Source organism: Callithrix jacchus, chromosome 9, assembly GCF_049354715.1.
Source record: "Callithrix jacchus isolate 240 chromosome 9, calJac240_pri, whole genome shotgun sequence".
NCBI lineage: Eukaryota > Metazoa > Chordata > Mammalia > Primates > Cebidae > Callithrix > Callithrix jacchus.
Window position 1 is genome coordinate 126,014,432 of NC_133510.1, and position 27,991 is coordinate 126,042,422.

General features: G+C 57.3%; 1 protein-coding gene and 1 long non-coding RNA gene across 16 annotated transcripts; one reads left to right on the plus strand and one right to left on the minus strand.

Annotated features, from left to right (window-relative positions):
* Positions 1-27,914, plus strand: HIP1R (huntingtin interacting protein 1 related). 15 transcript variants are annotated; one of them, XM_078337570.1, is made up of 33 exons: positions 1-255; positions 4,828-4,937; positions 13,815-13,878; positions 14,235-14,377; positions 14,542-14,598; positions 15,983-16,063; positions 16,462-16,538; positions 16,857-16,918; positions 19,317-19,457; positions 20,155-20,212; positions 20,302-20,377; positions 20,502-20,642; positions 20,765-20,826; positions 21,044-21,116; positions 21,200-21,383; positions 21,476-21,564; positions 21,652-21,768; positions 21,845-21,946; positions 22,230-22,424; positions 23,238-23,385; positions 23,471-23,557; positions 23,917-24,024; positions 24,135-24,271; positions 24,469-24,579; positions 24,780-24,838; positions 25,043-25,073; positions 25,147-25,209; positions 25,422-25,522; positions 25,684-25,789; positions 25,923-26,046; positions 26,129-26,190; positions 26,310-26,516; positions 27,093-27,914. In XM_078337570.1, the coding sequence occupies exons 8-33, from the start codon at positions 16,876-16,878 to the stop codon at positions 27,150-27,152; spliced, it is 2,685 nt and encodes an 894-aa protein (XP_078193696.1). In that variant the 5' UTR covers positions 1-255; positions 4,828-4,937; positions 13,815-13,878; positions 14,235-14,377; positions 14,542-14,598; positions 15,983-16,063; positions 16,462-16,538; positions 16,857-16,875; the 3' UTR covers positions 27,153-27,914. The 15 variants fall into 15 exon arrangements, 13 of the variants coding, with proteins under 13 accessions (XP_078193696.1, XP_035113886.3, XP_035113885.3 ...); XM_078337574.1 differs by lacking the exon at positions 1-255 and adding an exon at positions 633-834 and having other exon boundaries at positions 26,725-27,914; XM_035257996.3 differs by lacking the exon at positions 1-255 and adding an exon at positions 633-834.
* LOC144577697 (uncharacterized) lies at positions 15,250-17,158 on the minus strand. The gene is made up of 2 exons (XR_013522183.1): positions 17,022-17,158; positions 15,250-16,609 (listed from the first exon to the last, which is right to left on the minus strand). It is a non-coding gene; the product is annotated as an uncharacterized LOC144577697 (long non-coding RNA).
* Positions 27,915-27,991: the final 77 nt, after the last annotated feature.

Below are 27,991 nucleotides of genomic sequence, written 5' to 3' on the forward strand. Positions count from 1 at the left end.
GTCCTTGGAGCTGGCGAGGTGTCCGGTTGCGGAGCCGGCCGCGTCTCTGGAAATGCATCCTGCATCCCTGCGTGGATAACAGCTGCAGCTGTGTCGGAGATGCACAAAGAGGGGAGAATGTCATTGTGTGTCTTTTGACACATACATTAAGACCAAAAAGGAAAAAAAAGTCTATCTGTGCTGCTACCGACCAGAATCATGGAGGCCAGATTTTCTCCAATTAACCAGATCTTGCCCTGGTGTAGACAAGACTTAGTGAGTTCGGGGAAGAGAGGGGAGGGAATTGGCCGGGATCCCTACCGGAGGGAGGGATTCCGCTTCCCCCTGCCCTTCTCTCCGGGTTTAGGGAGGCGATTAGAGGTGGGGAGGGGCTGGGGGCGTTTGGCCTGTGCCCCAATCTGGTGAGTGGTGTGGGGTTGGAGGTGTGCGGGGGGCGGAGCGTGTGCCGGGGTCGCCGCGGGTCGGGGGGTGGGGGCGTGCGGGGGGGAGGGGTGTGTCCCAGGTCGCGGGGGGTGGGGTTGGAGGTGTGCGGGGGAGGGGCGCGCTCTGGAGTTGGGGGCGGGCACGGCGTTTGCGGGCGCATGGGCGGGGCGCGCGGCGGGCGGGGAGAGGCGGGCTCCTCCCCGGCGGGCGGGCCCTGGTGCGGCGCGGCGGCCTCGAGGTGCCTAGGCAGGGGCTGCCGGGCAGTGAGGCGCGGAGTCGCGCGGACGGAGCCAAGCGGGAGCGGTCGGTGGCAGCAGGATGAACAGCATCAAGAACGTGCCGGCGCGGGTGCTGAGCCGCAGGCCGGGTCACAGCCTGGAGGCCGAGCGCGAGCAGTTCGACAAGACCCAGGCGAGCGGGCGGCGGGCGGCGGGCGGCGTCCCTGTTCACTCACGCGCGAACCGCCGGGGCCCGGGAGGCGCCCCGCAGGGGCTGGGGACCGCGCGGGAGCGGGGCCTGGGTCCGCCTGGGCGCTCCGAGAGCTCCGCGGCCGCCCCCCTCCGGCCTCCGCGGCCCGAGCCGCCCGGAGCGCAGGTGAACCGGAAGCCGCGCTCCCCGCTCCCGCCGGGCGCTCGGGCCCAGAGGCGCCGGGGCTGAGGTGGCCGGAGACGGAGATGGGGCCGGGGACGGAGATGGGGCCGGGGACGGGGGTGGGGCCGGGGACCGAGATGGGGCCGGGGACGGGAGTGGGGCCGGGGACCGAGATGGGGCCGGGGACGGAGGTGGGGCCGGGGACGGGAGTGGGACCGGGGTTAGGTGTGTGCGGGCCCAGCGCGCAGGGGGCCGAGGGGACCCGGGGTCCAGGTGCTCCCGGGGCCGGCGCGTTCCGACTGTGGGTCTCCGCCCTTCGGTACGGCTTATTGCCGGCTCCTGCCGCGGTCTCCCACCCCCTGAAACTGATGCCCCCACGGGCAGTTTCCTTAAAGGAAATTCCTTAAACACCCAGCTTCCGTCTCTCGTGAGTGGTTTCCCAGGGCTGCACAGTCTCCTATTATTTGCTGGGTGAAGCTTCTCGTATGTCGCCAGACTTGTTTGCCGGAGCGCTGCCCACGTATAAATAGGTGCACACCCCCTCATTAAACACCGGCGCCCGACAGACAGAAACTTCCTGGGGCTCCCTTCCTGCCCCTCCCACGCCTGCGTCTCTTCCAGATGATGCCTATCCTGGGAAGATTTTAGACATTAAATGAGGGCGCGGGTTTGCCTTTTGTACTTGTGTTTGTGCCGGGGACCCGCGATGGAGACGTTGCTGCGTTTCTGGTTTCCTGTTGCTTTGTATTTGACAAACTCTTGAAATATTCTCAGGCTTGGGGGATGGGCGGTGGAGGGGGGGCATACTTGTTTATTTGCCAAAATAAGTCAACCAAGACTGAAATGGCTGAAAAATTTTACTCCAGAGATAAAGGAAGCCAGAGGACCCCTCCCACCCCTATCTAAAGCAGGTTGGTGACATTTGCATTTGTGGCTATTTGCAAGTTCCGGCCCACTTGTCCTTGCGGAGAGCCCTGACTCCTGTGGTTGCCTTCACATCTAATTAGCAAATGCACTTTACTACAGCTTTCGTTTTGAAATGAGAGAGAACGCAGGAAGACCGTATAGCCTTTGTGCTTGGGATTGACCCTGAAAGCGATAAGTCCTGAGGATATCAAGGCTTTAGAAATGCCAAGTGCTGGAACCCACCTGGCGGCAAATTATCAGTTTATTCTTGTGATCATCATCACCACCATCATCTGGTTCAGCCCCGATAGCCCTTCATTTTAAAGTATGGCATTTAATTTAGAGTCACCAATACATAATTAATTGTGCCAGGAACTTGTAGATCATAGAGAGAAAACTTTAGTTGGCAGACAGATCTGGATGTTCTAAGAAACTGTTTATTGGTCTAAGGCCATATCACCCGGAACGCGCCGAATCTCGTCTGATCTCGGAAGCTAAGCAGGGTCGGGCCTGGTTAGTACTTGGATGGGAGAAACTGTTTATTGACTGAGTTTTAGATTTTTCTCCTGCTCTTGAGGTATAAAGAGGTCTGATTGCTACATGGAGGAGATGGAATGTGAAGGACCAAGTTCATTGATCTTACGCTTAAATAAGAAGCCAAGGGCAACCTCTTGAATGTCAAAGAGAGAATCTGATACAGGACCACACATTTTGGTGGTTTGTTTGGTACACAGAAAGGTGGATTTTTTTTTTTTTTTTTTTAAAGACAGAGTCTTACTCTGTTGCCCAGGCTAGAGTGCAGTGTTATGATCTCGGCTCACTGCAACCTCTGCCTCCTGGGTTCAAGTAATTCTCCTGCCTCAGCCACCTGAATGGCTGGAACTACAAAGCGTGTGCCACCACACCTGGCTAATTTTTGTGTGTAGTTTTTTGATTTTTGGAGATGGAGTCTCGCTCTGTTACCAGGCTGGAGGGCAGTGGCGTGATCTTGGTTCACTGAAACTTCTGCCTCCTGGATTCAATCGATTCTCCTGCCTCAGTCTCCCAAGCAGCTGGGACTACAGGCACACGCCACCACGGCCAGCTAATTTTTGTATTTTTAGTAGAGATGTTATTTCACCATGGTGGCCAGGCTGGTCTTGAACTCCTGACCTCAGGCGATCCACCTGCCTCACCTCTGCCAGAGTGTTGGGATTACAGGCATGAGCCACGGTGCCTGGCCAAAGGTGGATTGTTTTATTTTATTTTGCTCTGGGTTTTTCTCAAAGGCTTAGAGGGTCATATACAATGAATAACTTTGTAATGAGTGAATCTCACGGGACTCACCTATTCCAGGTCCCTTTTCTGGAAAGATGGCGTTTGTGTTCATTGTCTGGGTTTGCTCATCTTCACAGTGACTTACTGAGGAATATAAGAATGAGGTTTTGTACGTGGTTAATATTTAATTAGATCATTCCCAGAAATAATCGAGTGAGCCAGCAGCCAGGCCCCTGGTGGAAAAGGACCTGGAGAGCTGAGGTTGCTACTTCCGTGTCTCCTTCGGGACAGAAAATAGCACATCCAGTCCAGGGACCTGGCTTCCTTTGTAATACGCTGCCTGTCTTGCATTGACCACAGCACTTTGTGCTGAGCAGGAGCACTACTAGGCTGGCTTAGAATTTAAATCTTCACTAGCCTGCCAGCCTCCTTTCCTCCCCTGGGCTCCTGGGTCAGGAGGAAGAGAATTGCTTTCGAGTGAGATTTTTTGACAGGACACACCCTGTTTGCAAATGTCTCTAAGGTTAGCACTCAGGAGTTTGAAGGGAGGTGATCATGTGCCTGCTGGGAGCTGGTGCCTGTGGTTGTTGCATGGTATGTATATGTAATTACAGGGGAGTGTCCAGAAAACCAGTGTATGCTTTTCTTCCCCATGACTTTAGACCCTTTGGTAAAAAAATCCCTTTTCAAGACAGAGGTGACAAACTTTATTGTCTTGTTGCTGTTGTATTCTGAATTCAGAATACTATAGAATACAGCATGCCTGTATTTGGAACCTGAAAACTGCCTGTATCATTTAAAAAGAGGGTGTGGTATCACAAAGGCACTAGTAGACAGGTAGACCTAGGCTCTAGCCTGTGTCCCTGGGCAAGTTGCAGATTAACTCGTAAATCTGTGTCCTTGTCTGAAAAAAAAAATACAGATAGTTCCATCTATCTTATAGGGCTGGTGTAAGGTATAAGAGAGAGACTGTGTGGTAGCTGAAACCTGTGAACATGTAATGACTGAGTAAGCCATTGCAGATGGAATTAGCGTTTCTCATCAGCTGAGATGGTCCTTGAGATGGGGCGATTCTCCTCAATTACCAGGTGGGCTCAGTGTAATCACAAAGGACTTTAAATGCGGACAGGGGACCCAGGAAAGGAGGTCGGAGTGAGGCAGCGTGAGAAAGACTCCACTGCCTGCTGCTGGGAAGAAGCCACTAGCCAAGGAGTATGGGTGTCCTCTATAACTTGGAAAAGGCGAGGAAATTGATTCTTCCCTAGAGCCTCCAGGATGAAACACAGCCTTTCTGACACTTTGCTTTTAGTTCTGTGAGACCTGTTTTAGACCTCTGACCTCTAGAACTGGGAGATGATGGATTTGTGCTGTTGTAAAACACTGAGTTTGTGGTGATTTGTTAGGGCAGCCATAAGGAATTATGTATGTAAACATGAAACAGCACCTAGGGCCTAGCAGGGGTTCAGCAGATACTCGGCCACCGTCTTTCTCCCTTCCCTCCCCTGCTGAAAAGTTTAAAATCTAGAGAAGAAAGCATCTTTGAAGCTATTATGGAGAAGAACGCAGGGGTTCTTGAAATGCTCACGGTGAGTCCTGCCTTTTCCTATCTATGAACCCTTCTGCTTCACTGGGCCTCCGTTTCTCCTGCAGGCCAGAGGTTGGAGATCAAGCCCAGAAGATTCCTCTCAGGTTAAGATGAGAGAAACTCTTTACTACATTGCAAGGTCTCTGGCCACCGCTCAGTGAGCCAAGGCTGGCGGGTGAGCATTCATTGTAGACATAAAACTACCCAAGTATGAGGGGTTCCCATGGGGCAGGGATTCTCTGGGAGCAACATGTGGAAACAGTTCATAGATCCCGTTTTCCAGGTCGGGGAGATACACGCTTGGGATCCTCCATGAAACCAAAATCCTGTAGACATTAGCATTGATTGACATCTGGGTCTTCTCAGCCCCGGTACATAGTAGAACAGGGCTGCCCAGCAGGACCCAGGGGCCAGCCACGTGTGTACTTTTAGATGATGTAGTAACTGCTAGAAAAGTCAACAGAAACAGGTGAAATTAACTATAATTGCATATTTTATTCAACCCAGTAATCCGAAATATAACCCTTTCAACATGTAATCACAATAAAAATTATGAATGGGGGCCGGGTGTGGTGGCTCATGCCTGTAATTCCAGCACTTTGAAAGGCTGAGGCAGGTGGATCCTGAGGTCAGGAGATCGAGACCATCTTGACTAACATGGTGAAACCCTGTCTCTACTAAAAATACACAGAAAAGTTAGCTGGGCATGGGCATGCAACTGTGGTTCCAGCTACTTGGGAGGCTGAGGCATAAGAATCACTTGAACCTGGGAGGCAGAAGTTGCAGTGAGCAAGACTCCGTCTCAAAAAAAAATGTGAATGGGATGATTTACGTTCTTTCTCTCCTACTAAATCTTGGAAATAGGTGTGTACTGGACACTCAACAGCTCATCTCAGTCTGGACTCACCTTTCCGGTACTCACAGCCCCACTAGCCAGTGGCTACTGTTCCAGACAGTACAAGTGTTAGAATCACCTGGCGGTTTGTAGAAAAGGGCAACATCTAGGTGTCTAGGAGTGATTTGCCCACAGTGTGGCATGGGCATTGAGCTGGTTCTTTCTGGGCATGCGCACTTCTGTCTCATGCCGTGACATCCTCTGCTTGGTTCCACCCCATCAGCCCACATGGGGATGCCCTCATGGTGATGCCCAGCAGGCTGCTGACTTTCTGACCCCTGGGCTGTACATCTCCCTGGCGGAGCTGTTCCAGGGGCTGCTTTTTGGTCTAGGTTGGGGTTCGAAGGGGCTGCCCATCCCTAACCTCCCCTCCCTGTCTCTGATGTGCTTTGACACCCATGACACATTCATGAAGGCCACTTGCTGTGTTATCATTTGGCCTGTACCTGTAGCTTTAGGGTATGCTCCAGGAAGGTCCCCTCCACCTCTGCACAACTGCAGCCACATGTGCAATGGCAGGGCAGTCTCAAGCAAGGCTCCAGGTTCAGCTTCTCTGTCCCTTTACAGCTCTGCCTTAGTTTCCATATCAACAAAATGCAGGCAATAATAGTACATCCCTCCCGGAGCGGTTGTAAAGATTTTCAGACATTCATAGTGCCTGTAGTGAATGCCGTTGGTAGTGAATGTTCACTGTTACATTGTGTTCAGAAGGGCAGGCTGGGCTGAAAGAGAAACAAGCTCCCTGTTGGACTCTGCCCAGTGCCCTTAGATTAGCTGTAAGCAGGAGCCTTGTGTGCTGGGGCCGTTGGGGAAAGACGTGATCTGCACAGGGCTTGGGGGACTCAGCCAGGTGGGGAACAGTCCTTCCCTGGAAGAGTGAGCCCAGAGGTACCACATCACAAAGGCTCTCCAGGGTGGGAGGATATTCTGGAGGGTGACAGCCCCAGGAGGTGTGTGCAAAGCCAGCAGGAGCCTTGCCTGGCAGAACTACTCGCCCTGCTAAGTAGGGACAGGTGCAAATGAGGCCCCTTCTCTGACCTGGCCCAGACGCCAACCTCCCAGCCAGCGCTGCACCAGTCATTCGTGAATGAAAGCTAGCTGGCCAGTGGATCCCAGCAGCTTAAAGTAGAAAGCCTCTGAGTGGAGTCCAGGCCTGCTTGGCCGAGGGACAGGGACGCCCAGCCGGCTAACCTGAGACGCCTTGGCTGCTCTGTCGGCGACACCCTTACCAGCCCCCCGCCCCACTTGGTAATCTGCGATGCTTGAATATCACCTCCTTTGTGCAGCCACCAGCTGCCGTCCTCCTGCTCAAGCCTCACTGTTCTGCCCAGTCCCTTATGACATTATTTGTGCTGCTTCCCCACCTGCCCTGACACGCTGTGGCTGGCCCAGCAGAGTGGGAGGAAGCAGAAAGACGTGGGGTGGGTGCATGTGAAGACCAGGCTCACCTAAGTGGGAATGTGTCACCACCTCGCCGAGCTCCCTGAGCAACTGCTCAGACCTGCACCAGCCACCTACCCTGGGGTCCTCAGGCTGGGCTTCATAAGTGGCTGGATGAGTGGATGCCCAGGGGCCGGTGGTCTCCCTTCTTTGATGCTGTCCTCTTGGTGAGGCTATCCACTCTAGGGAATGACTGAGCCCTGGAGAAAAGTTTAGTTGGGGCAGGATTCTTTTTTCTCTTGCTAAAATAAACATGATCCTCAAACTGCAGTAGGTTCGTCTCCCTGGGGGTGACTCAGCCCCCTGGCTTTGGGACAGACGGGTTTGTGGAGTGATGTCACCAGGGCCCAGAACAACAAAACTGCATGAGCTGGCTGCCTGTCACTTCCAGAGCCAGCCTGGCAGAGGGGTGATGCAGGAACAGTCCTCCTACACCTGGGTGTTACCCACACAGCCTGGGGCAGAGGTGCCAGGGGGTCAGGCTACAACATTGTAACCTGCGTCCAGGGGAACCTGGGCTCTCATGCCCCCCTTCGGAGCTTTCCTAAATGGTGAAATGACGGAGAGGCCAGGACCAAGCAGGCCTGCGTGCGAGTGAGGGGAGATACAGGTGAAATAGAGCGGAGCAGTTGCCCCCGACTTCCTGCCTGCCGGAGCTGACCCAGCTGTACACCTCGCTGCTTTGCATGTGGCCGTATCCTGGCCTCCTCAGCTACAGAAATCCTGTGTTTGCTCTCATCAATGGCCTTAGAGGGGGCAAATGCATTTGAATGAGCTCTCTCTGTCCTTCACCCAACTCTTTGGAAATGCTAAAGCAAAATAACCCACCACTCTGCCAGCATCCAGTGCCCTAGCTCTCTGAAGAACGTTCTCGTCCCTGCCAAGTGCCGCCGTTAGGCATCATGATAACCGCACAAGGGTTACGTCTGATTCATTTCAGGGTTGATTTTAAAAATAGAAATTGTTTTGTAGTTACTTTTACTATGCAGCTCTAGTGGGTAAATTATTAGCTGGAGGAGAGACTCACTGCCCTGAAGTCGTCCAGTACTTGTGTTTGAAAGAGCTCTTGTTCCTTCGAGTGTTCACCCTTCCATTTGCCCAGTGGGGATTTGTGACAGCCAGATGGTGGTTTAGGCCTGGAGAGAGAACAGGAAGGATGTCCCTGTATTCAGGGGTTGGAGGTGAGGACAGTATAATTGGTGGACAGACAACTCTGGAGCCTCCTGGGCCACAGGGTGCTGTGGGGTTGGCTTGGGGGGTGGCCATTGCCCGAAGCCTCGCAGCTCATTTGCCTGGCTTTCATGACAGTGTCCACTCCTGAGATCTGTTTCTGTCTGGAGTCCACATCAGGCCTGGGCCAGGAGCCTCTCAGGAGTGTCACCTGCCTCACCCTGCTCTCCCCTCTCCTGAAACAGCATTCACGGAGATGCTCGCTGGGGTGCGCCCCGTGAGTCTCAGCTCTAGGCCGCTCATGAGCCAGCAGGCCCTGTCTGGCCTGATTGTTCCTGAAAGCAGGGCAGGTGTATCCTGAGGGCTTGGGCTCCCCTGGCCACTGGACTGAGCTGCAGGCCACAGGCCAGAGGCAGATGCCCTTGCCCCAAGGGATGGGGGCAGGTGGAGGCCCCTTGGCTCTGCCAGCCCCAAGGCCTTTGTTACCCGGGATTTGAACTACTCCTGATCCCAATTTGGAGGCATGTTAGATGCCCTTGGGGAGCGCAATTCCTGTGGTGGGACAATGAGGATGTCTACGTTGACACACTTCTCCCGCACCTGGCCCTACTCCTACCCCCAGAACTGTGAAGGCCATGCAGCCCAGGGCCACCTGGGAGGGGCCTCGGGGTCCATCTCCGACCCACAGACTGCCGTGGGTCCTGCCCACTCTTAGTAGCTGGGGGTCCTCAGGCAGCTGTTCGGGCCTCCCTCCTGCTGCAGGTCTAACCCTGGAGGGTTATTTATTCCAGGACTGAGTCAACAGGGAAGGTGCTCTCAGCAGCGCCCGGCATGCAGCATGCGCTCAGCCCCATTTTTATTATTTATGACCTTGGGCAGGTGGTTAGCTTCCTTCAGCCTCAATGTCCTCCTTTGTCCGCCTGCCCCGAGGTTCCTTATGAGCATGAATGAGGTAACACCGGAACAGTGCTCTCTGCTCAGGGCTCAGCAGAAGGCTGAGCTCAATAAAAATGACTTTATTAACAAGTTATTGAGAACTGTCTGCTGCCTTATGGCATAGAGTATGTTCTTACCCGCTTGGCAATGCCAGCGATCCTGAGTGTATCTGCAGAGCCTCACCTGTACCCTGGGCCTCTGGATACTCCTGAGCTTTCCCCACTCTCTGCCCTTAAAGGTCAGGCCCTTCCTGCTGCTAGCACTGGGCAGGATCATCGCAGGCTCAGTTGTGAGCAGGTGGCTCCTGGGGCGTGGGTGTGGACTCCAAGGATTTTTTCAGACCGGAAAAGCCACTGGGTCTGTGGAGGTAGACAGGAGCTGACCTCACTCTGCCCCCTCTGCTGTCTCCATGGACCCTCCAGCTCCCTTCCCCAGGGTGTCTCATGGCTGCTGTGGAACTCTCTATTATTGTTTTGTTTTGCTTTGTATTTTGTTTTGTTTTGTTTGAGATGGAGTTTCGCTCTTGTTACCCAGGCTGGAGTACAATGGCAGGATCTCAGCTCACTGCTGCCTCTGCATCCCGGGTTCAAGCAATTCTCCTGCCTCAGCTTCCTGAGTAGCTGGGATTACAGGCACGCACCACCACGCCTGGCTAATTTTTGTAATTTTAGTAGAGAGAGGGTTTCACCATATTGGCCAGCCTGGTCTCAAACTCTGGGCCTCAAGTGACCCACCCGCCTTGGTCTCCGAAAGTGCTGGGGTTACAGGCAAGAGCCACCACACCTGGCCTATTTTTATTTTATTTTTTAGAGACAGGGTCTCTGTCACCCAGGCTGGAGTGCAGTGGTGCTATCGTGGCTCACTGCAGCCTGGAACTCCTGGACCCAAGCAATTCTCAGCCTTCCGAGTATTAGGGGACTACAGCCATGCACCACTACACCCGGCTAAGTTTTAAATTATTTTTGGTAGAGATGGGGTCTTGCTAGACTGGCCTTAAACTCCTGGGCTCAAGTGATCCTCCCACCTCAGCCTCCCAAAATGCTGGGATTACAGGCGTGTGCCACTGCCTCCATTATCGCTTCTGTCCTGCTGACTCCAGAGACTTCCCCTGACCCAGCCAGATACCCGTCTCAGTTGTGCCCAGCGGTGGGAAGAACTGCATCCCCCTCCTCATGCTCTTGTGCTACACATTATCTCTGGCATCCCCTGCATAGCCCTGGCCCCACAGACACTCACAGCTATGCAGAAACTGCTCTGCCAGGCTCTGCATGAGGCCCCTTCTTTTTGGGAGCTGGATGGGAGCTGTGAGTGCTAAGTAGCAGACAGACCCCGGGGCAGTCCCATGTGTCCTTATGATCTTTTCTCTAGCACTGGGCTTTTCCACCCTGACCTGGGGTCCATGATCAATCCCTTCCACTCCTCAAAGACTGCGCTCCCCTGAAGGGGTATCTCTGTGGCAGCTGACCTCTTGTTTCTGGCCTGTGTCAGAGCTGCTGGGGTTGTTCTGGCACACGGGGCACAAATGCAGGCTGGAGAGAACCCAGAGATGGGCCTGGGCAGCCCTCTCCCTCCCATGGCACTCTGCAGTTTCCCCACCTTCAAAATGGGGAGAAAACCACATTCATCCAACTTGGCAGGTATGAGGATGGCCTGCTGAGAACCTCGGGACCCGGAACCAAGTACTGCTGGCAGTTGGACCTGCCTCAGGACTGTAAGCCTCAGAGCAGAGCTGTGTCAAGGATGCCCGGTGTGGATTTCACCAGAGTGAGCCTGAGTGCCCGCATCACTGCAGCCCCCTCAGACCCCTAGAGCCACTTTGTCAAGGGAGGGCCAGCAGCAGGCAGGCAGGGGAGTAGGTGGGACATCACTGGGACCTCTCCAGGCTTCTCCTGGGCCAGGGCTTAGCTGCTACCGCCCGGTCAGAGCCGAGGCCACAGAGCGGCCACAGACTCCCACTGTGCAAGCACTGTGCCTCCTTGTGTGGCGCCCCAAGCCCGGTGCACACATCTGCCCGCCTTAGACACAACGGGGCTGTGTTCCCAGAGCTAGTCGGCACCCTGCCCAGGAGGGCCCTGCTGCCACGGATCCTGTCCCCTGCCGCCAGTGCAGACCATGCCCCATGCCATGTGCCCAAGACACGCCCCATCACACTGCATTCCCGGGTCTCTCTCCTGCCATGAAAGCCATTTGTGTGCCAGGCACCATTGAGGAGCTGGAGTTCAGCAGTGCCCATAGGCTGATCTTCCCCTCATGTTGCTGACTGCTGGGTGAGAGGAGAGGGTGATAAATAAGGAAACACGCCCCTGTCTGAGGGTGCCTGGTCCTCAGAGACTGTCGGTCCAGGAGGTGCAGATTTCAGCAGGGTGGCCGCAGGAGGGTGTGAGGGTACCAGGTGTGGGGAGCTGGAGCTCTACTGCGTGGGCACCTGGAGCCTAGGGCCACGGGGTGGCTGCACCTTGGCCTCACCTATGTCTTTCTTCGGAAAGAGGAGAGGGTGGCCCATTCCCCCAGAATGTGTTCTCTGCTTCTAGGGTCCGTATCTCAGCCCTGTCCTGGGGTTTCCTCATATGAGAAGAAACCCCGAATCTCTGTGTCCACAGCCTCTCCCGCCGGGTCTGCAGGAGTCACTTCGGCTCCACCCTTCCTGCCAGGAATCTTCTGAACCAGGTGGCAGCTCAGGTGTCGGCAGCTGGCGATGGGGTTACACAGCCTGGAGACAGACACGCCTGGCTTGTGACAGACAGCTGCTGGCCTGGCTGCTTGGGGATGAGCTGGGCAAAGTCACGGCCCCTGCCACCTGCCCAGGAGCCCCTCCCCACGAAAGGAGCTACCTGGGTGCTGTTCAGAGTCACTAGGGACACAGGTCGTAGAGTCACACAGACCTGGCTTTGAACCCTGCCTTTGTCCTAATTAGCCGTACAGACAAGTATATAAGTGTTCTGTGCCTCAGTTTCCTCACCAGGAAAATGGGATCGTTACCACTTCCTTGGTCTGTTGCTAGGAGGCGAGTGCCCCATGCCTGGCAGGGGCTGGGCACTCAGGATCCTTACCGTCATCGCTTCTGTCATGGGAAGTGTTCCGCCTCGGTAGGGGCATGACACAGCCATGGCTTCTCACAGTTGGTGGATGCGTTTGTTCAAGGAAGGAGCTGAGGGCTGGGGGTGAGTGGCTGGGCAGCCCTCAGGGTCAGGCCTACCAGAGCCTGTGTGCTTTTCCTCAGGTCCTGGTTCCTTGAGATGGGACTGCAGCTCCTCCCTGATTACAGGGAGCAGGGCTCAGGACGTCTGCCTGGGAGGGTCCAGTACAATGGGCCCTGTGTATGAAAGGGAGCCAGCACCACGCTAGGGGCCAGGGGCGGCCCAAAGGCTGCCTGGCCCAGCCCCCCAGGCCCCATCTGAGGGTCCCACCAGAAAGGGCACCTCAGCTCCCTGAGCTGGCTTTTCTCATAGAGGAAATCCCACAGTAGACCCTAATTGGATGTCCACTGCTCAGGTGCTGGGTGCGAGAACACAGTGGCATCCAGGGAGAAGGCATAGGAGCGCTGCACTGCCCGGGAGTCAGCTCCCTGCCCTGCAAGGCCTGCCAGCCTCAGACCAGCTTGTGGCTTGGGCCCAGCTGCTCTTGCTGAGGCTGGGGGCTAGGGAGAATGGTTGGCCTGGAGCTGCATGTCCCGTCTTGGTGTTTGCATCTGTTGAGGTCCTGTCCCTCCTGCCCATGGCCTGGGTAGCTCTTCTCAGTCCACAACATTGGTGGTGGAGGACAGAGGCTTAGCAGACCTGTTCCCACATGAGAGACCCCACGGAGCCAGGGCTGGGTGGTAGTGACAGTACCACCATGAGCCTTCCTCCAGAGCACAGTCATGTCCAGGAAGCCTTCTCGAAAAGGAGGCAGTAGCTGGGGGTGGTGGAGGGGATGAGACTGCTGTAGGTAGAGCCGGGAGGGATGCTGAGGTTCTGGTCTTGGTTGAATGTGAGAAGCTCCAGGTGACAGCTGCAGACCCCACTCCTGCCTTCCTCTGCCCCTGGCTGGGCTGCAGGTGGCAGCAGGAGCTTGACACAGTTTGACAGGGCGAGTCCTCACCCAGGAGACAGGCAGCATATGGGGCAGTGGGTCACAGGCCCCAAGCTCAGCCTAGGTTTCGTGGGAATGCCTCCCGGGAGAGAGGGATGGTGTGATGTGGACTGTTTGTGGGGTGCCGCAAAGGCCAGGTGGGCCCCAGCCTGGGGTTCCAGTCTCAGGCGCTTTTCCCTGAGGGGAAAGTGGGCCGGAAGACACCACATTGGGTCACAACCTGGGGCTCAGGGCACCGCATCTGCCAGGAGAACCAAGTCGTGCATGTTTTGGGCAGGGTGGCCTCCTGGAGCCACAGCCCAGCTTTGGTCCTTGTCCCCTGACTCCTGGAGCTCTTGGTGTTGACTGTAATCCAGCTGTACCAGTCAGGCAAAGGAGTCCTTCAGAGGCTTAGGGTGAGGGGTTCCTGCCTCCCCCATCGCTCTGCTGGCCTGGAACCCAGGCAGAATCCTGTTTGGTGTTACACTTTTCTCCCTTGGGGTGGTGTCTCCTGGGGTGGCTGCTTGGGGGCTCTGAACACTGCTCCTTTGTCCCTCACAGGCCATCAGCATCAGCAAAGCCATCAACACCCAGGAGGCCCCTGTGAAGGAGAAGCATGCCCGGCGTATCCTTGGCCAGCTCCTGGGCCCAGGAGTTGGGCGTGGATGTGGGAGCAGAATGGAGCAGCAGGTGGCCTGTGGTCAGCTGTGCCGGGGTCACAAGGTCCCTCGCTGAGCCTGGGAAGTAGGGTCCTGTGTGGCTTGTGTCATCACAGAAAATGCCCCCATTGGGCCTCGTTAAGGTCTCCTTGTCTTGTCCTAACCCTGTCCCCTTGGCTGGACACTGGAGCTCTGGGCTGTTGGGCACATGATCGGGTGCTGGCCCTCTTTGGGCGGCTCTGCCTCTTTCAGCTGTGTTTGCCGAGCCCCTGAGCTCCCCGAACTCTAGTCTCTGCTTCCGCACTTGGCCTTGACATTGCAGGTATCATCCTGGGCACACACCACGAGAAGGGTGCCTTCACTTTCTGGTCCTACGCCATTGGGCTGCCGCTGCCCAGCAGCTCCATCCTCAGTTGGAAGTTCTGCCATGTCCTCCACAAGGTCCTTCGAGATGGGCATCCCAATGTGAGTGGCAGCTGTCCCCTCTACTCCCCGAGGGTGGGGCACTGTCCCACTGACGTGTGGGCTCCAGCCCTGCTCCTGTCCCCTAGCTCTGGGCTGTTCCTCCTGCTCGGGTGGGGAGTACGTGTCTCAGGGCCCTACCCTCTCCCGTGTTCCCTGTGCTGCAGGTGCTGCATGACTGCCAGCGGTACCGCAGCAACATCCGGGAGATTGGTGACCTGTGGGTAGGTCCAGCCCAGTCCAGGCCCTGCCTGGCGTTCGGGGGTTTCCTGAGCATTCAGGGCTGAGCGAAAGGCAGTTCCCTATGGGCAGCTCCCTCCGGGTGCCTGGGTTTTCCCAGGGGTGACAGTGGGAGGGGCAGCAGTGGGGCCTGTTCGGGGAGATGCCACCTGCCTTTGAAGGCCTGGCTCAAGGTGCTCCACACACATAACCCGTGGGCCCTCCAGCTCTGAAGTCACCCAGGGCCTTTAGTCCTCACGAATTGGGAAATGTGGCAACACCACAGCCCGGGCACCTCAGTGGTGGTTAGAGATCCCATAGTGGGGCACAGGCTCCTGGGCACCCCCAGACCTGCTGCTAGAGAATCAGGACCAGCTGGGCACGGTGGTTCACACCTGTAGTCCCAGCACTTTGCGAGGCTGAGGCAGGTGGATCATGAGGTCAAGAGATCGAGTCTATTCTGGCCAACATGGTGAAACCTCCTCTCTACTAAAAAAGTACAAAAGATTAGCCGGGCGTGGTGGTGCGTGCCTGTAGTCCCAGCTACTCGGGAGGCTGAGGCAGGAGAATTGCTTGAAACCGGAAAATAAAAGTTGTAATGAGCTGGGATTGAGCCACTGTACTCCAGCCTGGCAATAGAGCAAGACTCTGTCTCAAAAAAAAAAAATAGTTATTTAAAATTTAAAGAAAATTCAGGACTGGAGGTCTGCATTTTGAGCACACTTGCCAGATGACTCTTAGATGCAGTGAGACCTGAGAGCCCTGGGGGACCTGTGTTCTGGATGAGCTGCAAGACCTCAGGAGTTAGAGGTGTCCCTGTGGGTAGAGGGCCTTGGCCTGATTCTCTCTGGAGCACTGCAGGGTGCTCGTCTGCCCTGGGCAGCAGGGACACAGGAGCAGGCCAGGCCCTGGAACGGGGACCCACAGGGAGCCCTGACCAAGGCGTTAACCCAACCCAGAACCACTGCACTGACTCACGTCCCTTGAAGCGAGGAAAACATTGCCCATGGTGCCATCTGCAGATGCAGGCCCAGCTGGCCTGGTCTCAGGGGCCATGGGGCTGGAGGAGGGAGCAGGGAGGATGTGTCCAGGCACCCGTTGGGCTGTGCCTCTGCCAGCACCAGCACTTTAATAAGCGTCCCCGCTCAGAATTGGCCTGCTGCCCTGGACAAAGAGCTCTCTTCTCAAAAGAGTTTCTTTGGCAAGAATGACAAGGAGGAAGATTAAGGGGAAAAGCTAGAGACAGAGAGGGAGGTTGGTGGAGGCCAGGAGGAGACGTTTGTTGAATGAAGAAGTGCCCGGTGGCGGGTCACTCTCATGCCCAGGTCCTTTAGGACTCTTGGATGTGTTCGGGAACAGTGATCCCTTACCCTGGCTGTCTTCCCACAGGGACATTTGCATGACCGGTACGGACAGCTGGTGAATGTTTACACCAAGCTGCTGCTGACCAAGATCTCCTTCCACCTCAAGGTGGTTTCCTCGGGGGAGTCATGGGGGCTGAGGGACCCGTGGGCTTCTGCTGTGACATCATGGCACATGTTGGGACGTCGAGGGTGGGATCTGTCCTATTCGTGAGTCTTTCCACTAACCTTCTTGTTCTGACTGTGACTAAAGGGGCGACAGGGAGGCCAGGGCGTCCCAAAGCTCCCAGACACTTAAGGCATTTCCATGGACGTGGGCACGGGCCTCCCTAGTCCTGGGCCTCCTCAGTCTCTGATGTCCTGGCTGGGTGCTCCCCTCCTCCCAGCCCCCTCCACCACCCTCTGCCACCTATGTGAACCACAGCCTGGGTCTGCCAGGAGCAGGGTCCAGGGACCCAGCATGGGGCCCCTGGTTCAGTAGCAGCTGGGTGGGGGTTCTCTCCACAGCATCCCCAGTTTCCTGCGGGCCTGGAGGTGACAGATGAGGTGTTGGAGAAGGCAGCTGGGTCCGACGTCAACAACATGTGAGTCACTCTGCATGGCTACCCGGCACGTCCCCTTGGCTTCCTTCCTACTGGGTTTCACACCCAGGCGTCTGCAGAGGACAGTGGGATTGAAGAATGAGGCGGTGGCCTTACTCGTTGATGCTCATGCCCCCAGGGAACAGAGGTTGAAGTTAAAGTGGTGGGATGTACTGAAGGACTGTCGTCCTGGCAGAGAAACGCTGACACTAGAGCCACAGTGTCTGTGGTGCCCCCATCCCCACTCTCCACTGGGTGGTCTCAGGACAAGTTGGCAGGCCCACCCACCCTTTTCATCCCTCCCCCACTTCTCTTCCGTAGCTTCCAGCTCACTGTGGAGATGTTTGATTACATGGATTGTGAGTTGAAGCTTTCTGAATCAGGTGAGCCATCCAGAGTGGGGATATGGGGTTCTGAGTATGTTGCTAAGTCCTCAGAGATGGGACGAGAAGAAGAAAGAGGACATTAGTGATCAGACCAACTTACTATGAAATGCCCCTGGCTAGGCGTGGTGGCTCACATCTGTAATCCCAGCACTTTCGGAAGCCGAGGCAGGCAGATCACTTGAGGTCAGGGGTTCAAGACCAGCCTTCAACCTTCAACATGGTGAAACCTTGTCACTACTAAAAAAAAACACAAAAATTAGCCTGGCGTGGTGGCACGACACCTGTATTCCCAGCTACTCTGGAGGCTGAGGTAGGAGAATCGCTTGAACCTGGGAGGCAGAGGTTGCAGTGAGCCAAGATTATGCCACTGCACTCCAGCCTGGGCAGCAGTGAGAGACTCAGTCTCAAAAGAAATGCCCCTGCTCCTCCCCGGGTCCATGCACCTCCAGGGACAGGTAACGGCCTCCTGGCACCTCCAAAGCATGGCATGCTCTAGCGGGTACATCCAGGACACAGGTTCAGCCATCCCTTTCACCCGGTGAGCGTCAGTCCATCAGCCCCAAGACAGGGAGGGTGAGATGGTGTGTACAGGAGCCACCTTGCCAGTTTCCTGCCCCAGCCTTGGGCCACCTGCAGAGCCTACTTGGAAGAGAGGTGGTTTGGGTCATCCTGCCCATTTTCTGCTCTAGAAAGCCTCTCAGTCGTGTCAGACTTCCTAGCAGAGGAACCCGGCATCTGCTGGACAGGAAATCTCAGAGAGATTCCTGAGAATCCACTTCCAGGCTGGAGAAGTGATTGTTCTGGGTGGCAGCTTCACAACAGCTCATGGGTGTGACTCAGTGCTCTCCGTCAGAGGGCAAGAAGCAAATGCCTCCTTGAGGGAAACCGGGAATTAGAAGCAGTTTGGGCAGCCCCCGCCCCAAATCCCAGGTCTGGCCTCTGCAGCTGGGCGAGCCTGATGGGCATTCAGTTCCAGTGGGTGAGAGGTAGGCTCAGAGCTGGACCCTTGTGCCTGGGAAAAGCCTGCTCAGGATCCAACATGGAGAGCAGGGGGCAGGTGTCCAAAGGTGTGGCCCCAGCTATGCTTCAGGACAGAGCTACCACATGCTAGAGATGTGCTGAGCCTGAGCCTTTCAGCACAGAGGCCACAAGGCAGGAACCAGGTGCTCTCGGCACAGGAGGTCAGTGTGGGCAGGCAGTGGCCCCCACAAGGGAAGTGGAGAACACTCATAGGCACGCTTCCCACCTGGTGACTCCGGTGTCTTGAAGCACAGAGGAAGGTGTACCAGCATCTGGAGAAAGTCCCAGATCTGCAGAGGTGACACGTGCAGGGGCTTCCCTGCCTCGGGGTCTGTAACGGTGAAGAAGCATATCCTGAACACGCGTCGGTGGAGGCCTGGCTGCATCTCGCTGTCTGTGCATAGCAGAGAACGGAGGGTGGTGGTGAAGAGAGTTGTGTCTGAATCTGTGGTGACCAGGAAGATCTAGAAAACATTCTGCCGTGTGAAATAAGCAGATTGCAGAATAGCATGTACATACGTGTTTAAGATCCAAAGCAGTACTCGATGTGTACTGTAATTTTTTACAAGGAAAACGCACTTAGCATGACATGTAATTAAAAATTAATTTTTTTAAAGGCGAGGGGCAGCACTTTTCGTCTTCCTTCTTGCCCCTCCCCACCCAGGCCCTCTCCTGTTGCTGCAGAGGTTTGCAAGTGGTCCCACCACAGGCAATGCAAGAGCAGGACCTGAGGGGCCGGGGCACAGGTCTGTGCAGCGGGGGCCGGCTGTCTGCTCTTTGTCATTCTTCTCTCTGCCCCAGAGAAGCTGCCAGCCAAGCAGGAGGCAGCCTCATGTTTGTCCTTTGTCTCTTCCACTTAGTAGTTCTGATACAAGGCCCCATTGTCAGGAGCAGGGGAAGGGGGTCCCAAGGGCAAGCGAGGTTTCAGGGTCACTCGAGGTTTGCAGAGTCAAGTCCTGACTCCACTGCCCTGTGACCCGGAAGAAGCCCTGCCTGTTCCACATCTGCAAAGTGAGGCATTTGGGGTACTCCATCGTGAGCCTCCTTCCTGCTCTAACATCCAGCACAGGTTTGAGGCCCATGGGCATGGAGCTGTCTGTCACCCTTGTCAGTCAGGCACCTTGTCTGGAAGCTCCTGCTGAACTGGGCTGGAGCTCCTTTGCCCTGACGTTGCTGTTGCCTTTGATCCCCTTCATGGGAGCATCTTGTCTGGACCTGGGGCAGCCACCAGCACATGAGGCTCCGGTCTTGGAGGCAGGTGGCACACTGGTGTGTGGGAGCTGGCCGAGGGCCCTGCTTTGAGGCTGGACCCCCTCAGGCAGGTTGCCCGGCTCCCAAGGGCTCATGCTCTTCCTCCCACCCCTCTTCTGCACAGTTTTCCGGCAGCTCAACACGGCGATTGCTGTATCCCAGATGTCCTCAGGCCAGTGCCGCCTGGCCCCGCTCATCCAGGTCATCCAGGACTGCAGCCACCTGTACCACTACACGGTCAAGCTCCTGTTCAAGCTACACTCTTGTGAGTGGCCCATGGTGGCTGTGTTTATGTGGCTTAGACATTCACTGTCCAAAAGGAAAATTGAGACATTAGAGATTTATTCATTTAAAAATAGCAGTAGTAAACCCACTACTCATTAATAGAAATAACATATATTTTATGGAAAAAATCACTATTTTACCAAACAGAAAATTTAGTGAGGGGCGTAGTTTTCATTTTTACAACCCTGAGTGCCTGGCTTGGGCAAGACGGAGGCCCCACCTGCTCCCGGGTATCTCCCACCGGGCGTACCAGAGGTGTGAACACAAAAAGGCAAAAGGTGTCTGGGGTGTTCAGGAGAGTTTTGATCTCACCAACCCCTTGAAAGGGTCTCGTTCCTCGACCACACTTTGAGAACCACTGCGTTAGTGTCAGCCCGGGACAAATGTGCTTGGTGAAAGCTGCTTTCTAGTGTCTCCTGAAGCCGGGTGTGGGTCAGGTGAGATTCGGCCACACCGCTGTCCTTTCATTCGCTGTTTGCTTCTCTAGCTCTGTCTGAACTGAGCCCTCCCACGGGGTCTCTCACAGGTCTCCCCCTCCTAATGGGAGAGCGGGCCTGGCCCAGTCTCGGGTGATCCCTGGTCTAGGACAGTTTGTAGCATGCAGAGGAACAAGTCAGGACAGGTGAGCCCCTGAGCAGTATGCAGAGAAGTCCCGTTACACTTGTGCCACTCTCCAGGTCTCCCTGCGGACACCCTGCAAGGCCACAGGGACCGGTTCCACGAGCAGTTTCACAGGTACTGCCTGGGGTAGGGCCACGATTGAGGCCGGTGGGGGAGAGGCTCTGTGGCCCCTCCCTGACGTTCTCACTGTCTTTCCCCTGCAGCCTCAGGAACTTCTTCCGCAGAGCCTCCGACATGCTGTACTTCAAGCGGCTCATCCAAATCCCCCGGCTGCCTGAGGTACCTCCCTCCAGAGGGCCCCTAGGCTGCCACCGCTGGTCTCTGGGCCCTACACAGGCTCTGGAGATGGCAGGAGAGCTTCCTGATGGGGGACAGCTGAACAGGTCCCACCTGCCGCCTGCAGGGACCCCCTAACTTCCTGCGGGCCTCAGCCCTGGCCGAACACATCAAGCCAGTGGTGGTGATCCCTGAAGAGGCCCCGGAGGACGAGGAGCCGGAGAATCTCATTGAGATCAGCACGGGGCCTCCTGCAGGGGAGCCAGTGGTAAGCTGCCTGTCTCCCCCAGCCCTCCAGCTGCAGCATGAGGCCAGCCCTCCCCTTGCCCACTGCCTAGCCTGGAGGGCACAGGTGAGTGGGGCAGGGGTCACCGTGTTTTGCTGTGGCAGGTGGTGGCTGACCTCTTCGATCAGACATTTGGACCTCCCAATGGCTCTGTGAAGGATGACAGGTGAGGGCCGAGAAGCCGACTGGGCTGGGGGTGGCTGGAACTGGCCTTGGCTGAGCTGTACTCAGAACTTTTGGTCTGGAAAGGCCATGGGTGGGGAACATGAACCCATGAGGTGCCCAAATCGTGAGTGGCCACTGAGGAGAAGACAAATTCCTATGCCCGGGTCTATTGAGTTTTCTAGTTGACGTAACTTGAACCCCAGGAATTCTGTCCCCAGGGACCTCCAGATTGAGAGCTTGAAGAGAGAGGTGGAAACGCTCCGCTCTGAGCTGGAGAAGATCAAGCTGGAGGTGCCGGGGGTGGGGTTGGGTGGGGGCCGGTCCCCTCCCCCTCCCAGCCCAGACAGGACCCCACATCACCCCTCCTCCCACAGGCCCAGCGGTACATCTCTCAGCTGAAAGGCCAGGTGAATGCACTGGAGGGCGAGCTGGAGGAGCAGCGGAAGCAGAAGCAGAAGGCCCTGGTGGACAATGAGCAGCTCCGCCATGAGCTGGCCCAGCTGAAGGCGGCCCAGCTGGAGGGCGAGCGGAGCCAGGGCTTGCGCGAGGAGGCTGAGAGTGTGTGGGGCCTCGGCCACAGGGGTCCAGGGGTGCCTCCCTAGCCCTTGCTACCCCACACTGGGCGTCACTGCCTCTCCTTTTGCCCATAGGGAAGGCCAGTGCCACGGAGGTGCGCTACAACAAGCTGAAGGAGAAGCACAATGAGCTTGTCCACGTGCATGCAGAGCTGCTCAGGAAGGTAGGCTCAGCCTGTCCTCCATTGTGGCCAGTGGCAGGGCCTCTCGGGGATGGTGGCAGAGCCTGAGTCCTTCCCCTGCCCGTGCAGAACGCGGACACAGCCAAGCAGCTGACAGTGACGCAGCAGAGCCAGGAGGAGGTGGCGCGGGTGAAGGAGCAGCTGGCCTTCCAGGTCGAGCAGGTGAAGCGGGAGTCAGAGTTGAAGGTATGTCCCCTGTGGTACAGGGCCCCACCCCGGCATCCCCAACCCACTGCCCCAGTGACATGCTGTCCTATCCAAGCTGGATGAGCAGAACGACCAGCTGGAGAAGCTCAAGAGGGATCTGGAGGCCAAGGTCAGGGAGCTGGCCCGTGTGCAGGAGGCCCTGAGCCACACAGAGCAGGTACTTCTGGCTTCCGTGTCGGGGATGAGGTTCTAGGGCCAGACCTGGCAGAAGTCAGGACTTTCCCATGAACAGACCATACCTGGGTGCAACTCACTGGTCCTGGGATGCAGCCCTCGCCCAGACCCAGGGGCTACATGGGAGACCTACCTGCTCCTCAGGGAGCCCTGAGTCTGATGGGGGGTGGTCACTAACCCCCCACACCTAGTCTGTAAGTGTGGGGGCAGGGTGGATGTGGCCTGGGAGCCCTGTTCACATGCCCGGTGTCCATGTCCATCCACAGAACCAGTCGGAGCTGAGCTCACGGCTGGACACACTGAGTGCAGAGAAGGATGCGCTGAGTGGGGCTGTGCGGCAGCGGGAGGCAGATCTGCTGGCGGCCCAGAGCCTGGTGCGTGAGACAGAGGCGGCGCTCAGCCAGGAGCAACAGCGCAGCTCCCGGACGCAGGGCGAGCTGCAGGGCCGGCTGGCGGAGAAGGTATGGCCTCCCCAGGCGCAGCAGCACTGCTGAGTTCCCTGCTGGCAGCTAGCGATCTGTCTCTGTTCTGCCTGTTCTGGAGATTTCACGTAAAGGGGATCAGATACCATGTGGCTTTCGTGTCCGGCTTCCTGAATTCAGCGTCATGTTTTCAAGGGTCCCCACATCATAGCCCCTCATTCCTTTTGTGGTTGAACTGTGACAGACCACATGGTGTTTATCTGCTCATCACGGACATTTGGGTTGCTTCCACTTTCTGGCTGTTGAGCGCGTTTCAGCACAGGTTTCTGCGTGAACATTTGCTGTCACTCTTGGGTAGATAGCTATTGTGTGTGGAACCCAGTGGACCCACTGGGTCTCATGGTGACTTTTAACTTGAGGAACTGCCAGGCTGTTTTCCACAGTGGCGGCACCATTTTACCTTCCACCAGCAATGCATGAATATTCCAGTTTCTCCACATCCTCGCTAATGCTTTTTACTTTTTATTTTAGCCATCCTAGTGGGTGTGGAGTGGTTTCTCGTGGTTTTGATGTGTGTTTCCCTGATGGCAAAGGGTGCTACAGTGCTACATCTTTTCACGAGCTCACTGGCCATTTGTGTGTCTTTGGAGAAGTGTCTTTTAGATCCTTGAGCCCATGATTAAATTGGGTTGTCTTTTTATTATTGAGCTGTCCACCCTGGGAGGCCTCTCTCTAGAAATCACCACCATACTCAGCTGGGCCCCAACTGGCTGTCCGTGGGTTGATCCAGGGCTGGGGCACATTCCTGTCTTGGGAGTGTCTCTAAGCTGCCCTCTTCGCTCCCATTGCCAGGAGTCTCAGGAGCAGGGGCTGCGGCAGAGGCTACTGGACGACCAGTTTGCAGTGCTGCGGAGCACTGCTGCTGAGGCTGCGGGCATCCTGCAGGATGCTATGAGCAAGCTGGATGACCCCCTGTACCTGCGCTGCACCAGCTCCCCAGGTAGATGAGAGGGGCCCTTCCTCCTTCCCGTCCCCCAGACCTGAGCAGTGGGCTGCAGGGGCCTCACCCCTCTCTGTACTTGCAGACTACCTGGTGAGCAGGGCCCAGGAGGCCTTGGATGCTGTGAGCGCCCTGGAGGAGGGCCACGCCCAGTACCTTACCTCCTTGGAGGGTGAGTGCAGCTGGGGCAGGGCGGGGTCTGTCCCAGTTCCAGCACCCATGTCCACCTCTTGCCTTTCGGGAGGTTTACAGACAGCAGGCACCTCTCCAGGAAGCCAAGCAGATGCCCCCTGCCCTTCCCTGTGGTCAAACAGGCTTTGTCTTTGGGACTGGGGCCACCGTGTGTCTGCAGCCGGCAGGGCACCGAAGGGCCCAGGGCCACACACACTGCTGTGTGTTCCCACGGCCTTCTGGCTGTTGTCTTGCCGAGCCCTCCTTTCCTCCTCCTGGGACAGCTGGCCGGCCACGATGGTCCCAGTGCTAGTGTCTCAGTGTCGTCCTCCCCAACCTCGGCCCCACCCATCTGCACAGACGCTTCCGCCCTGGTAGCAGCCCTGACCCGCTTCTCCCACCTGGCTGCGGACACCATCGTCAATGGTGGAGCCACCTCCCACCTGGCCCCCACTGACCCTGCTGACCGTAAGTGGGTCCTGGGATGGCAGGTTCTGGCTGCTTCACTGGCTTGACTCCCATGGGGTCTTTGTGGGGCCTGTGTGGGGGGTTCTACTCACGGCCCTTTCCCACGCCAGGCCTGATAGACACCTGCAGGGAGTGTGGGGCCCGGGCTCTGGAGATCATGGGGCAGCTGCAGGACCGGCGGGCTCTGCGGCACATCCAGGCCAGCCTGGTGCGGACTCCCCTGCAGGGCATCCTGCAGCTGGGCCAGGTGAGGCGCAGCTGAGTGTGGGTTTGGGGGGCTTGGGCCTGCCTCTGACCTCTGCACCCACCTCTGGGTTGGGCTGCACAGGTGTTTGTGTGTAGAGCCTACAGCCTCAGGACACAGGGTGGGGACCATGCACCCTCCTCAATCCCTCTGGCCCCCAACCTCCATCCCAGGCCCTGTCTGACTCCCATCCTCCGCAGGAACTGAAACCTAAGAGCCTAGATGTACGGCAGGAGGAGCTGGGGGCCATGGTGGACAAGGAGATGGCAGCCACGTCTGCAGCCATAGAAGATGCCGTGCGGAGGATTGAGGTGAGCACAGGATCTGGGGATTCCCTCGTTCCTGTGGAGATTTCATGGCTTCCGGCCCCAACTGGGCTGGGTACAGGCTGCACCCACTCCTGCTCTCAGCCTCCAGGTGGGAGAGCCAAGAGGGCTAGAGGCAGCCCTGGCTTTCCCAGGACCACAGTCCCCTCCTCCCCGCCAGCTCACAGCTCTGTCATTGGGTGCAGGACATGATGAACCAGGCACGCCATGCCAGCTCAGGGGTGAAGCTGGAGGTGAACGAGAGGTGAGCCCCCTTTTGTCCCCCAGGCCCGGCCTGAGGTGGGCTCCCCATGGCCCCTGAGGTTCTGCCCCCAACTGTTCCACTCACGGGAAAGGAAGGCATGGGTCGGAGTAGACACACCCTCCCCACCTGCTGAGCCCCACTGTGGCCAGGCCCACCCTGCCAAACAGCAGCCAAGTCTCCCCTTCTCTCCTCTGCCTCCCCCAGGATCCTCAACTCCTGCACAGACCTGATGAAGGTGAGAGGCTGCTACTCTGGGGTGGGCTCTGCACCTGGAGGGCCATAAATCACTGCTGTCTTGGTCTCGGCAGGCCATCCGGCTTCTGGTGATGACATCCACCAGCCTGCAGAAGGAGATCGTGGAGAGCGGCAGGGTAAGGGGCCCCCCGGCAGCTGGGCACAGTCTACGAGGGGCCTGACTCCCAGCCCAGGCCCAACTGGGCATGAGACCCCCACCCTCTACCACAGAGAGGCCTCAAGGACGCATCTTACAGCCAGAGTGAGGGGAGAAGGGCCCTTGGGGACCCCTTTCCACCTTCCGTGTCCATGACTGGCGCATCGTGCCCTGTTCTCTTGTCGCCACTAGGGGGCAGCCACGCAACAGGAATTTTACGCCAAGAATTCTCGCTGGACTGAAGGCCTCATCTCGGCCTCCAAGGCTGTGGGCTGGGGAGCCACACAGCTGGTGTAGGTTGCCCCGGGGGGTGGGGGGCGCGGGCAGGGGGCTGCTTTCTGTCAATGGGACCAGTTTTTGGTTCAGCAGTGTGCTGGGAATAGAGGGGGTGTGGGGTGGCTCCAGCTGTCCATGGGGTCAGAGACCCTGGCCCTCACTGGCCCTCACCCCTCAGGGAGGCGGCTGACAAGGTGGTACTTCACACTGGCAAGTATGAGGAGCTCATCGTCTGCTCCCATGAGATCGCGGCCAGCACGGCCCAACTGGTGGCAGCCTCCAAGGTGAGCCTGTGCACCAACAGTGACACACTGGGCTCTGGGCTCGGCTTGGCCTGGGGCTCCTTAACTGCACGCTCAGGGCTGCTGCTGCCCTGAGCTGGGAGACCTGGGCCCAACCTGTCCCCTCACCCCTCAGGTGAAGGCTGACAAGAACAGTCCCCACCTGAGCCGCCTGCAGGAATGCTCCCGCATGGTCAACGAGAGGGCTGCCAACGTGGTGGCCTCCACCAAGTCAGGCCAGGAGCAGATTGAGGACAGAGGTGAGTGTCAGGAGCCGAGGGGAGCAGCTCAGTTCCTGAGGCTGGATGCCCAGATGTTCACCTACTTGCCCTCTGGCCACAGACACCATGGACTTCTCTGGCCTGTCCCTCATCAAGCTGAAGAAGCAGGAGATGGAGACCCAGGTAGGTCCCCACAGCTGTCCCACGACCTGTGAGTTCATCCCTTGGGTGAAGCCTGGACCGGGAGAGGGCTCCGTGGGGAGGCTGCACTGGGCTGGGCTGAGCAGGCCATGTGGCTACAGGTGCGCGTCCTGGAGCTGGAGAAGACGCTGGACGCTGAACGCATGCGGCTGGGGGAGCTACGGAAGCAACACTACGTGCTGGCTGGGGCAGCGGGCAGCCCTGGAGAGGAGGCGGCCAGCCGGCCCAGCACTGCCCCCCGAAGTGTAGCCACCAAGAAACCGCCCCTGGCCCAGAAGCCCAGCGTGGCCCCCAGACAGGACCACCAGGTGCTGTGAGCACTGGGGTTGGGGCAGTTCCTGGAGGGGAGTGTCATCCCTGGCCCCAAAGGGGCACATGGTGCACATCCCTGGAGAAGTCAGGAACCACTGATAAGCCCTAGTGACACGGCATGCAGGGAGGGGCTTGCTCAAGGGAGAGGTGGGGCCCCGGGAGCCTGGCCATCACCACTGAGCCCGTCACCTCTGACTCCTGCAGCTTGACAAAAAGGATGGTATCTACTCAGCTCAACTCATGAACTACTAGGCCCCTCAGGGGTTCAGCAGGGTGGCTGGTAGATAGGCCTGGGCCTCTGCAGCTGCCCTGACAGAACCGAGGGGCCTTGCCCTCCACCCGGGGCCCAAGCCTCCCACCCCACTGCCCAGATCAGCGTCCTCAAGGCCCCTGGCCCTTACTGAGCTTGCAGGGGCCTGAGCCATGTGGTGGTGCTTCTGGACCTCTCTATCATCTGCAGAAGGAACTCTGGGGTACAACCAGGACCCAGTGGGCCTGAGCCTCAACTCTTCAGGAAATATAGAGAGCGTTTTTAATATTCTGAGCTAGAGCTCTTTTTCCTACGTTTCTAGTCAGCACACTGGGAAACGGGGCCAGCGCGGGGCTCCCTGCCTTCTGGACTAAGAGCCTGAGGTCGTGGATGGACGGAAGGTGCACAGCCCGTGCTGGCTGACAGGACTGGGGCCCACCATCCTGCCTGTGGCCTTCTTGGGCACTGATTCCACCAGGCCCTCCAGCTGCAAGGCCTCCGCAGACCAGGCTCTGGGTGGGCTGGAGGAATGTCACCCATTACTCCCCAGGCCTGGCCCTCACACCTCTGTGGTGGGAGCCCCCAAGAGGTGGTCAGATGCTGGAAGTGGCCGCTTTCTGGGGAGCGAGGTGAGACAGTGGCCCAGCCCTGCCTTAGCTCCTGGAGTTCCATTTCCTGCTGGAATTTGCAGCCACCCCCATTTCCTGTTTTCCATTCCCCCGTTCTGGCTGTGCCCCACTGCCCACCTGGGGGGGGTGGTTTCCAGCCCTTCAGAGTGGGACCTTGGCCCTAGGTCCTCCAGCTCAGCCAGAAACCCAGCTGCTGGACCAGGGCCCTCAGGGAGGGGACCCAGCAGCTAGAGTGAGCTTTGCCTGCCCACTGGATTTGAACAAATGTGTGTCCCTTGAGCCCGAGGGGAGTGGCAGGAGGGGTGGGACCAAGCTGGGAGGACAGACCAGCAGCTGCCATACCCTCCTGCCCCCCAGCCCTTTAGCCGTTCGCCCTGTGCTCTGGAAAGGCTACCAAATACTGGCCAAGGTCAGGAGGAACAAAAATGAGCCAGAAGGACCCGGCCCTTGGCTTTGTGTTAGCCTTTCCTCCTGTTGGAAGTGTTCTGTTGGCAATAAAATGCACTTGGACTGTGTCACTGATGCCCCAGAGGGAGGGGCTGTGCCTGGCTCTTCAGTCCTCCGGGGACATGTGTCTCCTTGTCAGGCCCTG

Bases quoted from the DNA above. Each gene is read 5' to 3' on its own strand.
- HIP1R (XM_035257992.3), top strand. From the start codon at position 742: ATGAACAGCATCAAGAACGTGCCGGCGCGGGTGCTGAGCCGCAGGCCG. The intron at 24,580-24,779 runs GTGAGCACAGGA...CATTGGGTGCAG, and splicing joins ATGCCGTGCGGAGGATTGAG to GACATGATGAACCAGGCACG. The intron at 26,517-27,092 runs GTGCTGTGAGCA...CTACGTTTCTAG, and splicing joins CCCCCAGACAGGACCACCAG to TCAGCACACTGGGAAACGGG.